At 48.0% G+C, this 13999-nt stretch overlaps 1 protein-coding gene across 1 annotated transcript in view; it reads right to left on the bottom strand.

Moving 5' to 3' along the window:
• Positions 1–13999, bottom strand: part of plxna4 (plexin A4) — a 689385-nt gene that overhangs the window by 129439 nt on the left and 545947 nt on the right. The window contains exons 11-12 of the mRNA XM_078235826.1: positions 9782–9878; positions 6836–7026 (exon numbers count right to left, since the gene is read on the bottom strand). Of these exons, the coding sequence (XP_078091952.1) occupies positions 6836–7026; positions 9782–9878 (288 nt within the window). The remainder of the gene's footprint in view (positions 1–6835; positions 7027–9781; positions 9879–13999) is intronic.

Genomic DNA, 13999 nt, shown 5'->3' with positions numbered 1-13999 from the left:
TCTCCTCTGCACGGGGCATTACTGCAAACAGTCACCCTGCCGAGCCTGGTGCGGGAAGGGGAGTCCCAGGCAATTCGGGAATGAGCGAGGGTCAGCACAGGGTGAAGCTGGGTCAATGGATAGCTGTACGCTCCACCCAGTTGCTCCTCACCCTCAGCAACCACTGCCTGCCAGCTTCCCTCCCTCCCTCCCTCGCCTCTTTCCCAACTCCATTGAGAACTCCTCGGGAATTTAGCACAGGAACAATTTCAGTATCACTGAGGGAGAGAGCTTTAATAATTCCTGGCATGCTATGAGAGAACTGGCCAATCACGGGGGAAAGTCCTCGCCATCTCAAAGTTCCCTGCATCTTTTCCTATTCAAACAAAAAGAAATTCAGGCCTGAGGGAGAATTTCTGCCACTCAGTGAGAGGATCGATTTGTGTGGTAAAGTGGAACAGTTTATCTTTATGGACGCAGCCTTATCGAGGTCGAAACCTCGTCAGGAGGTGGCACGGTAGCACAGTGGTTAGCCTCACAGCGCCAGGGACCCGGGTACAATTCCCGACTTGGGTCACTGTCTGTGTGGAGTTTGCACGTTCTCCCCATGTCTGCGTGGGTTTCCCCCGGGTGCTCCGGTTTCCTCCCACAGTCCAAAGATGTGTGGGTTAGAGGGATTGGCCATGCTAAATTGCCCCTTAGTGTCAGGGGGATTAGCAGGGTAAATACATGGGGTTATGGAGATAGGGCCTGGGTGGGTTTGTGGTCGGTGCAGACTCGATGGGCCGAATGGCCTCCTTCTGCACAGTGGGGATTCTATGATTATTTTTTAGATTTAGTGACATCAAGGGGTATGCATTGAGATAATCAGACATGGTCATATTGAATGGCGGAGCAGGCTCGAAGGGCGGACTGGCCTACTCCTGCTCCTAGTTTCTACGTCCAAGCAAATGCCACTGTCCAAGATATGGTACAAATCAGAAAGCAAATAAGATCTCAAACTCAAGAGAGAATCACTCAGAGTGCTTCTCCACTCTTCACTGTAATATAGCATTTGCCTGATCGTAGGGAAGAAAGAGAGGCAGGGGATGGGTGGCATGGGGAGAGAAAGACATTCAGGTCCATCAAGCCCAAGCCTGGTGCACAACACTGACCCAAACCCCTAACTCACAACTGTCCTGCAGACAAAAAAATTCCTTTACAAATCCTGAAGAGAATTAAGCAAAGCTCCAGGGGATGGTCATCCCTCTGAATCCTCAGGACACAATGACCAGCAACTCAGAGAAACAGGAGGAGGCCATTTGGCTACTCGAGCCCGTTCTGTCATCCAGTGAGATCGGGGCCAATCTGTGACTAGATTCCACAAAACCAGCTTCACCCGTTATCCCTTAATGCCTTTAATAATCTCACTCACTATCAGTTCACCATTTTGTCACTTGTCTTTAACCTTGCCAACTTTGATCAGATCACAGAGTAATTATGGCACTGAAGGAGGCTGTTCGGCCCATCAAGCCCATCCGGCATCTCATTACTTTCAGATCGTGCAAGGCCTAACGCATGGCCATCTCCTCATAACTTAGATTCTTGGTGCCAAATGACGGGGATTCCCCCTCATAAGGTTCTCAAATCCTTTCCTGTATCTTTGCGACTGAAAAACCTGAGAAGGAAACATCAGATTTTCCTTGCTATGAGCTAATAGGTGGTGATGAACAAAGCATCGTAGCTGTGAGGGACAGCTCGGTGGATAGGATATTAGTATGTAGATAGGCTGGAAAATTGGGCGGGGATCCTGGATTCAGGATTCAATCCTGGACCGGGGAGCGGCGTGGGCTTGGAGGGCCGAAGGGCCTGTTCCTGTGCTGTATTGTTCTTTGTTCTTTGTTCTTTGCACAGGTTCTTGGGCTGAAGGGGCAATCTGATGAGGAAACATTGGGGCAGATTGGGCTTGTATCCCTTGGAGTTTAGAAAAATGAGAGATAATATTATTGAAACATATAAGATCCTGTGGGCGGCACGGTGGCACAGTGGTTAGCACTGCCTCACAGCGCCAGGCACCCAGGTTCAATTCTGGCCTCGGGTGACTGTGTGGAGTTTGCACATTCTCCCCGTGTCTGCGTGGGTTTCCTCAGGTGCTCCTGTTTCCTCCCACACTCCAAAGATGTGTGGGTTAGGTTGATTGGCCATGCTAAATTGGCTCTTAATGTCAGGGGGATTAGGAGGGTAAATACATGGGGTTACGGGGATCGGACAGGACCTCGGTGGGCTTGTTGTCGGTGCAGACTCGATGGGCCAACTGGCCTCCTTCTGCACTGTAGATTCTATGATGATTCTATGACTAGACAGAGTGGATCTGAAGGGATGTTTCCCCTTGTGGGAGAGACTAGAACTAGGGGTTCACAGTTTATAAATAAGGGCTCTCCCATTCAAGATGTGGAGATGCCGACGTTGGGCATCATGTCTCCCATTCAAGACAGGGATGAGGAGAAAAGTTTTCTTGAAGAGGGTCGGTAGTCTGTTGAATTTTCTTCCTCTGAAAGCAGTGGAGGCAAGGTCATTGAATATTTTTTAAGGCTGAGTTCGATAGATATTTAACTGACAAGACAGTCAAAGGGTAGAGGGGGATAGGCAGAAAGTAGAGTCGAGGCCACAATCAGATCAGCCATGATCTTATCAAAATGGTGGAGCAGGCTCAAGGGACCAAATGGCCTCCACCGACTTTTAATTTGTATGTTTTGTATGAACTGATCACAGCACACACTGATCCAATATCTGAAACCACGGCCGGAATTCTCCCATAGCGCCCGCCACTGGAATTTTAGCGGGCAAGTTGCGGACAATGTGAAAGCCCATCGGCAGTCATAGAATCATAGAAACCCTACAGTGCAGAAGGAGGCCATTCGGTCCATCGAGTCTGCACCGACCACAATCCCACCCAGGCCCTAACCCCATATCCCTACATATTTACCCGCTAATCCCTCTAACCTACACATCTCAGGACACTAAGGGGCAATTTTAGCATAGCCAATCAACCTAACCCGCACATCTTTGGACTGTGGGAGGAAACCGGAGCACCCGGAGGAAACCCACGCAGACACGAGGAGAATGTGCAAACTCCACACAGACAGTGACCCAAGCCAGGAATCGAGCCCAGGTCCCTGGAGCTGTGAAGCAGCAGTGCTAACCACTGTGCCACCGTGCCGCCCAAGTCGGATGGGAATTTCCAGCTTTTAGACCAGCGCGGCCAGAGAATTCAGCCCCATATGTGCCACCTGAAAGGCACAGAGATTTGCAGCCATGCCACATCGGACCGCGGCTGTCCATTCCAACATGCCTCACTAGACCCTCTCTCCACCATCCCACACTCCTCCAGCTCGTCACGCCCAAAAGGTCTTTCTCTTTAACCTGTTGTTGTCCTCACTCTAGCTTTATCCACCCGAGCCCCGATCTCCTCTTCCTCGATGTTGACTCAATCTCACACGTGCTGGAGGCCAGAATGAATATAGAAATGTTGAGTCTCTGGTGTGACCAGGATGGGTACTTTGATGTCATAGGTTTTAGCTAGTGGCGCAAGAATGAGATCTCCTTTGATTTGCACTCTGTATTAAGTGTCAGTCATGTTTCAGTTGGTAACACTCTCCTCTCCGCCGGTTCTCACAGTTGGGAGGATGTTCATGCCTGGGACACGTGGCAGGAGGGATGTGCGCGATTCGGGAGGGGAGGTATGGGGAGCACCCATGGTGGAGAAGAACTCTGGGGAGAAGTCGTTCAAACTGAAAAGATGGCCCTCAAGAGAATTCCCCACCCCCAGTTTCCCACCAAAGGCCCAAGCAAGGTGACCTACTGGTCTTCACTTTCCCTCCTCCCTCCCTCTGCCCCACCCAAGTAGGAAGCATCCTGTAATGATCCCACCGAGACCAGACTTCCGTCACCAACACCCTTTATTTACAATGTGCATCAAGTACACCGCCTGGCAGCTACAGTGTACAGGTCAGGCCAGGTGCCCTTCGAGTGGAGCCAATTGGGTCTAAACCCCCCTGCTGCTCTTTCCCTATTGGGCGAGCCTCCACTCGCTTAGTAGTGGGGAGCTCGTCTTCTACGAGGCCCACAGCGAGATCCACTGGCGATCCCTCATGGACATCATAACACATCTCTTCAGTAGCCAATGATTGGCCACGTAAGAGCCTCAATTGGGATGAAGAGTGGGGGGGCTGCCCTCGGCCTCGCAAGCCCCACACAAAACATTGTGCAATTTCAAGAAGGAATTAGATATTTCTCTTGGAACTAAAGGGGTCAAGGGATATGGGGGGGAAGGCGGGAGCTTTTCTATGTTTAATATTGCAGGTAGGAACATGATATAAAGGCCACCTGGAGAATTCTATGGGCCTCCCTGCAACCATCTCCAACTCTCAGCCCTCACGCCACTCCTCTCCAACTGCCTGCAAACCTACTGACAGTAACATTCTGCCCTGAAATGAAGGGTTTGTCATAGGAGGAGCGATCGAGGAGTCTGGGTCTATACTCAATGGAGTTTAGAAGGATGAGGGGGGGATCTAATTGAAACTTACAGAATACTGAGAGGCCTAGATAGAGTGGACGTGGAGAGGATGTTTCCATTAGTGAGAGAGACTAGAACTCGAGGGCACAACCTCAGAGTGAAAGGACGCTCCTTTAAAACTGAGATGAGGAGGAATTTCTTCAGAGGGTAGTGAATCTGTGGAATTCATTGCCACAGAGGTCTGGGGAGGCCAGATCATTGAGTGTCTTTAAAACAGAGATAGATAGGTTCTTGATCAATAAGGGGATCAAAGGTTACGGGGAGAAGGCAGGAGAATGGAGATGAGAATCATATCAGCCACGATTGAGTGGCGGAGCAGACTCGATGGGCCGAATGGCCTAATTCTGCTCCTATACCTTATGGTTTAATCTAGGCTGACTTTTCCAGTGGAGTGTTGAGGAGGTGCTGCACTGCCGGAGGTGCAGATAAATCACTGAACCAAGGATCCAGCTGTCCCCCTCAGATGGATCTAAAAGATCCCATGGCATTATGTGGAAGGAGAGGGGAGTTCTCCCCAAAGTTCTGGGCAATGTCTGTCCATCAATCAACATGCTCATGAGCTGGTCATTACCATATTGTGGAACCATGCTGTGAGCAAATTATTTGTCACGTTTCCTACCTTACAACGGCGACTATATGTTGAAAAAGTACTTAATTGGCAGTAAAGTGCATTTGGACTTCCTGAGATCATAAAAGGTGCTAGGTAATTGCAAATCTCTCTTTCTTCTATCTGTTAGTGTGATTCCAACATCACAACTTGTCCATTTTTTAATCCCAGTGGAACTGGCTTCCCTTACAGTGCCCAGAAAACTGCTACCTTGCCGGAACGGACAACAGTCAATAGTATCAGGTTGTTCCGAGTGCATCAGTTGTCTGATGGTTCCTTTGGAACGCTGCCAGCCAGGGATTTTGATGTTGCATTATACATAAACCATGGAGGGATTCCTCAGTGTTAATGGTCGTGAAAAAAGCTTTTCAGGAAACTATCAATGTATAATACATGAGAGTATTTCACAGAACAAAACTGCACAAATTTGTAACAAATTTTGAACTTTTAGCTGGTTTAAGGAGATGCACTCTCAGCATAAACAAATGCTTCAGTTATGCTGTGCCCAGACGCCACAGTGATACAGATCCCAGGTTAGAAAACAGCTTCCCCTGCTTCAACCCAGCTTAACTGTGCATAGAGTCAGCAACAAGGCTGGCAGAAGTACTGGAAATTGTTGGGTTGAGTATTTCCATCCTGTTAGGTTAGAAACAGGGGAAGCAAAAAAAAAAATTCTCCATTTTTCAACTGGGTGAGTTAAAACCAAGAAAGACTTGCATTTATATAGCACCTTTCACAGACGCCATGATTTTTAAAAAATTCATTTTTGGGACATGGTCGTCGCTGGCTGGGCCAGCATTTATTGCCCATCCCTAGTTGCCCTTGGAGGGCAGTTGAGAGTCAACCACATTGCTGCGGCTCTGAAGTCACATGTAGGGCAGACCAGGTAAGGATGGCAGATTTCCTTCCCTAAAGGAAATTTGTGAACTAGATGGGTTTTTCTGACAATCGACAATGGTTTCATGGCCATCAGTAGATTCTTAATTCCAGATTTTTTAAAAATTGAATTCAAATTCCATCATCTGCCGTGGCGGGATTTGAATCTGGGTCCCCAGAACATTAGTTGAGTTTCTGGATTAATAGTCTAGTGTATAACACCACGAGGCCATAAAATCCCGCCCATGGTTCTAATTTACCCACAGGAAGATCCCACAGAGATGAGACGAATGAACAGATAACCTGTCTTTGTGGCGATGAGCCATCTTCACCGGGGCACCACCTTTTTTCAAATAGTGCCCGTGTGAACTTTTACCGAAAAAAATAGTCTTTAAATTCCAGATTTATGAAGTGATTTTAAATTTCACCAGATGCTGTGGAGGGATTTGAATCCGTGCCCATCTCAGCATTAGTCTGGTCCTCTGGATCACCGGCACAGTGACATTGCCATTCCAGTACCATGTCCCCACTGCCAACATAACCGAGGCTGGCATTCAAGGTAAAAGGACAAGCATCAAGGTTGAAAAGAGAATAGAAGCCTGTTGGCTGGAATTTTACCACCTCGATCGCCCCAGAAACAGGGCGGGTGAGGCTTGCAGAACGGCATTCTCCGTTGGCCTTGGGCGGGATCTTACAAGCCTCGGGTGGGCCAGGCGGTAAAATTCCAGCAATTGTGTTTGACCATCGCATTCTCCCCCTCAAAGCCCATCATCACAGCCTTCCTGGCCAATCCCTCCTCCCACCGCACGCGCAGTTACCTCAGTGATTCGAGGGTTGGTACATTTCCTATTGGTTCCTGATGGCTCCAGCCACTGCTCGCCCGAGACGGGACAGTCCTGCCTGAGTGTGCAACGGCCATCACCCCTGCACCAGCCACATTCGAAGTCAGGGTCCGCCTTCAGGCACAGGCCACAGCTCTCCCTCATCACGCCACACTTGTACAGGTGAACTGCCAGGTAAGAAAGACAAAAGAATGAACTCGGGAGGAAAAGCGAGGCCAGATCGAATCGTGCCACACTTCAAGTAGAATTCAGACCGATTTTAGTCTTTGCTCCCAAAGATGTCGGTGATAAACTGAGACTGATTTAGGAGACTGGATGCAGAGCTGGACTGTCCGATCCTTTCCCCTGGAATCTGAGTTCTAATCCAGTCCAGAATGAAACGATGGGAAAAATCTCTCTCTACCAGCATGGAATAAGCCAGGAAAGTTTCAAATATGCAAGCATCAGATCACCACACAAAACTGTGTGCATTTGATATACCCTACGCACACTTAGTATCCCCTAGTCCTGGCAATATTAATTCAGCACACCCCTGGTATCTCAACGGGTACACTCATCCCATTCTGGTGACAGGCTGAGCCAGATAATGAAGGGTTATGGGGATAAGGCAGGAAAGTGGACTTGAGGATTAGCATAGCAGATTACCGATGATCTCATTGGATGGCAGAGCAGACTCGACGGACCGAATGGCCTACTTCTGCTCCGACGTCTTATGGTCTCATAAACATAGGGAGGTCCCCAGACTCAGGCTGTGCTGTGATAACTGATCTCAATGACGATGGGGCAGCAGAAATAAGAGTGAGGGAAGGGATCGGAACTCATGGGGTGGTGTAGAGACAACGACTGAATGAAGCCAGGAGAAGGGGGAGAAAAAGAAAGACAGCGCATCCTGGTACTATATCTCCAGCAATAAGGACAAGGGGCAGGATTTTCCAGCCACACTCACCCCAAAACTGTAAAATCCCGCCCCAGGTCAACGGACCTTTCCATCGTCCGCCCCTCGCCCGCTCCGATTCCTGTGGCGGGGGGGGACAGAAAATTCGCCCCAAGGTCAGGCACAGTTCTGATCATCCCATGGTTGAATAGCCACTGGGTATTGAGGCTGACAGGAGGAATGGCCAGTTGGATGAGGCACTGGCTCTTGTGGGACCTACAACCCAGCCTTCCCCCTGCAATTGAGGGAAAGGCTGGATCAGGATTGGCTGTGGCGCCTGCACCTACTTTGGGTTGTCCATCCTCATGGAATGTTCTGGAGTTTCCAGGCATAAAAGATTAATCTAGTGGACGAAAGACCCAGACGAAAAATGAATGGGGCGTTAGAAAAATTATGATGCGCTTTCTTTGAGTATATTCAGTTAAAAGTTTATTTATTAGTGTCACACAAGTCAGCTTACATTAACACAGCAATGAAGTTACTGTGAAAATCCCCGAGTCGCCATACTCCACCGCCTGTTCGGGTACACTTAGGGAGAAATTAGCATGGTCCATGCACCTAATCAGCACGTCTTTCAGACTGTGGGAGGAAACCAGAGCACCCGGAGGAAACCCACGTAGACACAGGGAGAATGTGCAAACTCCACACAGACAGTGACCCAAGCCGGGAATCGAACCCGGGTCCCTGGAGCTGTGAGGCAGCAGTGCTAGCCACTGTGCCACCGTGCCTGAGATGAGGATTAATTTCTTCACTCAGTTATTGTGCCAACACTATTCATTTACAGTTTGAAAAATATTGGGGGTGGAAAGGGCCGGAGGCTGTTCGATTGGGCGGGGCAGAAGGTCACATGATGAAACCCCCAGGAATATATCCAATCAGAGTTGGTAATCTGAGGACTGAAGTGGAAAGGAAGGAGATGGAGTGAAGGAGGCTGGTCTGGAACCTTGTGGAATTCTGCCCCTTTCAGAGGCTAAGCTATGATGATGCCATGTACACCCTCCACCTCCCTAACTCCCCAACGGGTAAAACTCTCTGGATCTGTGCTTAGCATAGGATGTGTAATGCCCCAGAGACTAACATTGGCTCAACTTTTGACCATAAAACGTAAGAGCAGAATCGGCCATTCAGCCCATCAAGTCTGTTCTGCCATTCAATGCGATCATGACTGATCTGATATGATAATTCACAACTCTACTACCCCGCCTTATCCCCATAACCCTTGATTCCTTTACTGATTAAAAATCTGTTTTTCTCGGCCTTGAACATACTTAAGTTAAGTTTATTTATTAGTCACAAGTAGGCTTACATTAACACTGCAATGAAGTTACTGTGAAAATCCCCGAGTCGCCACAGTCCAGCGCCTGTTCGGGTACACAGAGGGAGAACTTAGCATGGTCAATTCACCTAACCAGGACGTCTTTCAGACTGTGGGAGGAAACCGGAGCACCCGGAGGAAACCCACACAGACACAGGGAGAACGTGCAAACTCCGCACAGACAGTGACCCAAGCCAGGAATCGAACCCGGGTCCCTGGCACTGTGAGGCAGCAGTGCTAACCACTGTGCCACCATGCCACCTTGTTAATCACCCAGCCTCTGCGGTAAAAATTCCACAGATTCACTACCCTCTGAGAGAAGAAATTCCTCCTCGTCTCTGTCTTAAAGGAGGAACCCCCTTACTCTGAGATTATGCCCTCTGGCCCTACACTCTTTCACAAGAGAAATAACCTCTCAGCATCTACACTGTCAAGCCCCCTGAGAATCCTATATGTCTCAATAAGGTGCCATCTCATTCTTCTGAACTCCAATGAGTACAGGCCCAATCAACTCAACCTCCCCACTTAAGATTATCCTTCCATACCCTGGATCGACCTTCTCTAGACTGCCTCCAATGCCAGGATATCTTTCCTTCGATAAGGAGACCAAAACTGTACACAATATTCCAAGTGTGATCTAACTAGTTCCTTGTATAGTTTTAGCAAGGCTCACCTTGGTTGTGCGCTGGGTTGTCAATGCTGAAGTCCCCATTCCAGACCACAGCGAGGTCCACTGGAAGATTGTTAATTGTTGTCCCCTCGTAGGAATACTGAAATGAGAAAGTTACAAGCAACATAGCAACCTGTCAAAACATTCGCTGTTTCATAAACCACCCGCCATCAAAGCGGCTTACAAAAAGATCTTTGTTCCTCATCATTACATTAATTCCAAACATTGGAGCAGGAAGGATGTCAAGGCCTTGGAGAGAGTGCAGAGGCAATTTATTGGGAGTGTACAGGGATGAGGGACTTAAATTGTGAGAGGGAACGTCTTGAGATGGTGGGACTGTAATAGAGTCATGGAGTCATAGAGGTTTACAGCACGGAAACAGGTACTTCGACCCAACTTGTCCATTCCACCCTTTTTTTAAAACCCCTAAGCTAATCCCAATTGCCTGCATTTGGCCCATATCCCTCTATACCCATCGTACCCATGTAACTGTCTAAATGCTTTTTAAAGGCAAAATTGTACCCGCCTCTACTACTACCTCTGGCAGCTTGTTCCAGACACTCATCACTCTCCGTATGAAAAAATTGCCCCTCTGGACACTTTTATATCTCTCCCCTCTCACCTTAAACCTATGCCCTCTAGTTTTAGACTCCCCTACCTTTGGGAAAAGATATTGACTATCTAGCTGATCTGTGCCCCTCATTATTTTATAGACCTCTATAAGATCACCCCTCAGCCTTCTACGCTCCAGAGAAAACAGTCCCAGTCTATCCAGCCTCTCCTTATAATTCAAACCATCAAGTCCCGGTAGCATCCTGGCAAATATTTTCTGCACTCTTTCTAGTTTAATAATATCCTTTCTATAATAGGGTGACCAGAACTGTACACAGTACTCCAAGTGTGGCCTTACCAATGTCTTGTACAACTTCAACAAGACGTCCCAACTCCTGTATTCAATGTTCTGACCAATGAAACCAAGCATGCTGAATGCTTTCTTCACCACTCTGTCCACCTGTGACTCCACTTTCAAGGAGCTATGAACATGTACCCCTATAGAGAGAGACTGGGGAATCCGGGCCTGTATTCCCTGCTGTTTCAGAGAATGAAAGGTGACATCATTGAAACCTGGAAAATACTGAAAGGGATAGACACGGTGGATGCAGGTAAGATGTTTCGCACGGTTGGGAAATCTACAACCAGGGGTCTCGAGTTCAAGATAAAGAAGAAGAACTGAGATCTGGAGAATTGTTTTACTCAGAGGGTTTTGAATCATTGGAATTCTCTACCCCAGAGGGGTTTGGAAACTCAATCAAGAGTATGTTTAAAGTAAGGGTTTCTAAATGCCAATCACACATGTGGAACGAGTGGGGAAGAAGTGGATGATTAGCCATGATCATATTGAATAACGGAGCATGCTCAATGGACTGAATGGCCGACTCCTGTTCCAATATCCCAACACTGTGATAACCCCCAGGACTTGCATGGGGATTCACTGATTGACCTCCCTGTAAGACCCATTGAATACGAGCTCCCAGGGGATTGGTAATTAACTCACCAGGTGGAGCTCGTATACCGAGCCCTGTATAAAGCAGGCCCAGGAGCGGGTCCATTATTGCATTGTCCTGGTTGAGACCTGTTTGTGTTCACCACAGGCTTGTGGTTTTTGTTTTACTTTGTTTTGTGCAAAGAAGCATTATTTCTTGGGATTGGGGGTGATCTAGGAAATTGGATCAGGAATTGGCTAGCGGATAGGAAACAGAGGGTGGTGGTTGATAGTAAATATTCATCATGGAGTGCGGTTACAAGTGGTGTACCTCAGGGATCTGTTTTGAGGCCACTGCTGTTTGTAATATTTATTAATGATCTGGATGAGGGTATAGTTGGGTGGATTAGCAAATTTGCTGATGACACCAAAGTCGGTGGTGTGGTAGACAGTGAGGAAGGGTGTCGTAGTTTGCAGGAAGACTTAGACAGGTTGCAAAGTTGGGCCGAGAGGTGGCGGATGGAGTTTAATGCGGAGAAGTGTGAGGTAATTCACTTTGGTAGGAATAACAGATGTGTTGAGTATAGGGCTAACGGGAGGACTTTGAATAGTGTGGAGGAGCAGAGGGATCTAGGTGTATGTGTGCATAGATCCCTGAAAGTTGGGAATCAAGTAGATAAGGTTGTTAAGAAGGCATATGGTGTCTTGGCGTTTATTGGTAGGGGGATTGAATTTAGGAGTCGTAGCGTTATGTTGCAACTGTACACAACTCTGGTGCGGCCGCACTTGGAGTACTGTGTGCAGTTCTGGTCCCCACATTACAGGAAGGATGTGGAGGCTTTGGAGAGGGTGCAGAGGAGGTTTACCAGGATGTTGCCTGGTATGGAGGGGAGATCCTATGAGGAGAGGCTGAGGGATTTGGGATTGTTTTCGCTGGAAAGGCGGCGGCTAAGAGGGGATCTTATTGAAACATATAAGATGATTAGAGGTTTAGATAGGGTGGATAGTGATAGCCTTTTTCCTCTGATGGAGAAATCCAGCACGAGGGGGCATGGCTTTAAATTGAGGGGGGGTAGTTATAGAACCGATGTCAGGGGTAGGTTCTTTACCCAGAGGGTGGTGAGGGATTGGAATGCCCTGCCAGCATCAGTAGTAAATGCGCCTAGTTTGGGGGCGTTTAAGAGATCCGTAGATAGGTTCATGGACGAAAAGAAATTGGTTTAGGTTGGAGGGTCACAGTTTTTTTTTTTTTAACTGGTCGGTGCAACATCGTGGGCCGAAGGGCCTGTTCTGCGCTGTAATGTTCTATGTTCTATGTTCTTTACAGCTGACTTATGGTGCTATCATAGACACTACCGAGCCATGGTTTCCGAATGACACACAGGCCGCCATGACAGTCTCTGTCCAGTTCTGAGATTCTGGCCCATTCCCACCCAGTCACCTCCTCACCACCGACACCCCTCCGTCACGGTTCAACTGACAGCAACGGAAAGGCTCAGCGAAAAAGAGCAGAACGCCTCATCAATAAAAAGAAAGGCTTTAACTTTCTATTGTGACCTTTGCTGAGGGTTTGAAAGGTGATGGACAGATTCCTGACACAACTTTTGACTGTGAACGGTTCCTCTTCAAATCAATGGAGATCAATGCCTCAGCGCGCATTACAACTGACACACATGTAGTACTGACAAACTGCTTTAGGCAAGCACAGCAAACCTTCTCGAGCCTCACACAGTGGCAGCTTAAAGGAGATTAAGGATTCTGTGAATGACTAGAATTGCTAATGTTGCACCAACAAAACTGACAATACAACGAGGCTATAATTGAATGCTCGGAATTATTATTATTAGGGCGGCACGGTGGCACAGTGGTTAGCACTGCTGCCTCGCAGTGCCAGGGACTCGGGTTCAATTCCGGCCTTGGGTGACTGCCTGTGTGGAGTTTGCACATTCTCTCCGTGTCTGCGTGGATTTCCTCCGGGTGCTCCAGTTTCCTCCCACAGTCCAAAGGTGTGCGGGTTAGGTGGATTGGCCCTTAGAGTCCAGGTTGGCCTGTTGGGAGCGCTTAAGTCTTCGAGAAGGCTGTGGGTTCCAATGCAGAGCATGCAATCTAAGCTAAAAACATATGGAGCACTGGATCGTTAGAGATTCCATCCTCAGCCTGACATGTTAAACCGCGGTCCCTCTTGCCTGCTCAGCTGGACAGAAAAGGCCCCACAAACACTATTCAGTGAAGTGTAGCTGTCCTGGTTAATGTGGTTAAGGGATCTTTCATCCATTTGTTGTTTTAAGGGATGCTTAACTGTTGTAAAATGTTGCCTACACATCACCAATCACTGTGTTTCAAGGAAGTAACTAACTGCGGGAAGAACCGGAGACAAAATATGGCGCAAATATTTCTATTTCATAGAATCATAGAATCCCAACAGTGCAGAAGGAGACCATTTGGGCCCATCGAGTCTGCACCGACCACAATCCCACCCAGGCCCTATTCCCGTAACCCCACATATTTACCCTGCTAATCCCCCAACACCAGGGTCAATTTAGCATGGCCAATCAGCCTAACCCGCACACCTTTCTTTCTGACAAAACTGGCTGCCTTCTTTCAGAGACCTTTAAGAGTTACCTGTGGAAATATTTCTTTGTAAAGTGATACAGAGCTGTGGCACAATGCTGCATCTGTGTCACGCCTGAATGACTCCATTGCACATTTGAATCAGCTTGTACTGGGTGTACTATATA

This window comes from Mustelus asterias, chromosome 19 (assembly GCF_964213995.1).
Source record: "Mustelus asterias chromosome 19, sMusAst1.hap1.1, whole genome shotgun sequence".
Classification (NCBI taxonomy): domain Eukaryota; kingdom Metazoa; phylum Chordata; class Chondrichthyes; order Carcharhiniformes; family Triakidae; genus Mustelus; species Mustelus asterias.
The sequence above is the reverse complement of the archived record's forward strand: the minus strand, read 5'-3'. Positions and strand labels throughout refer to the sequence as shown.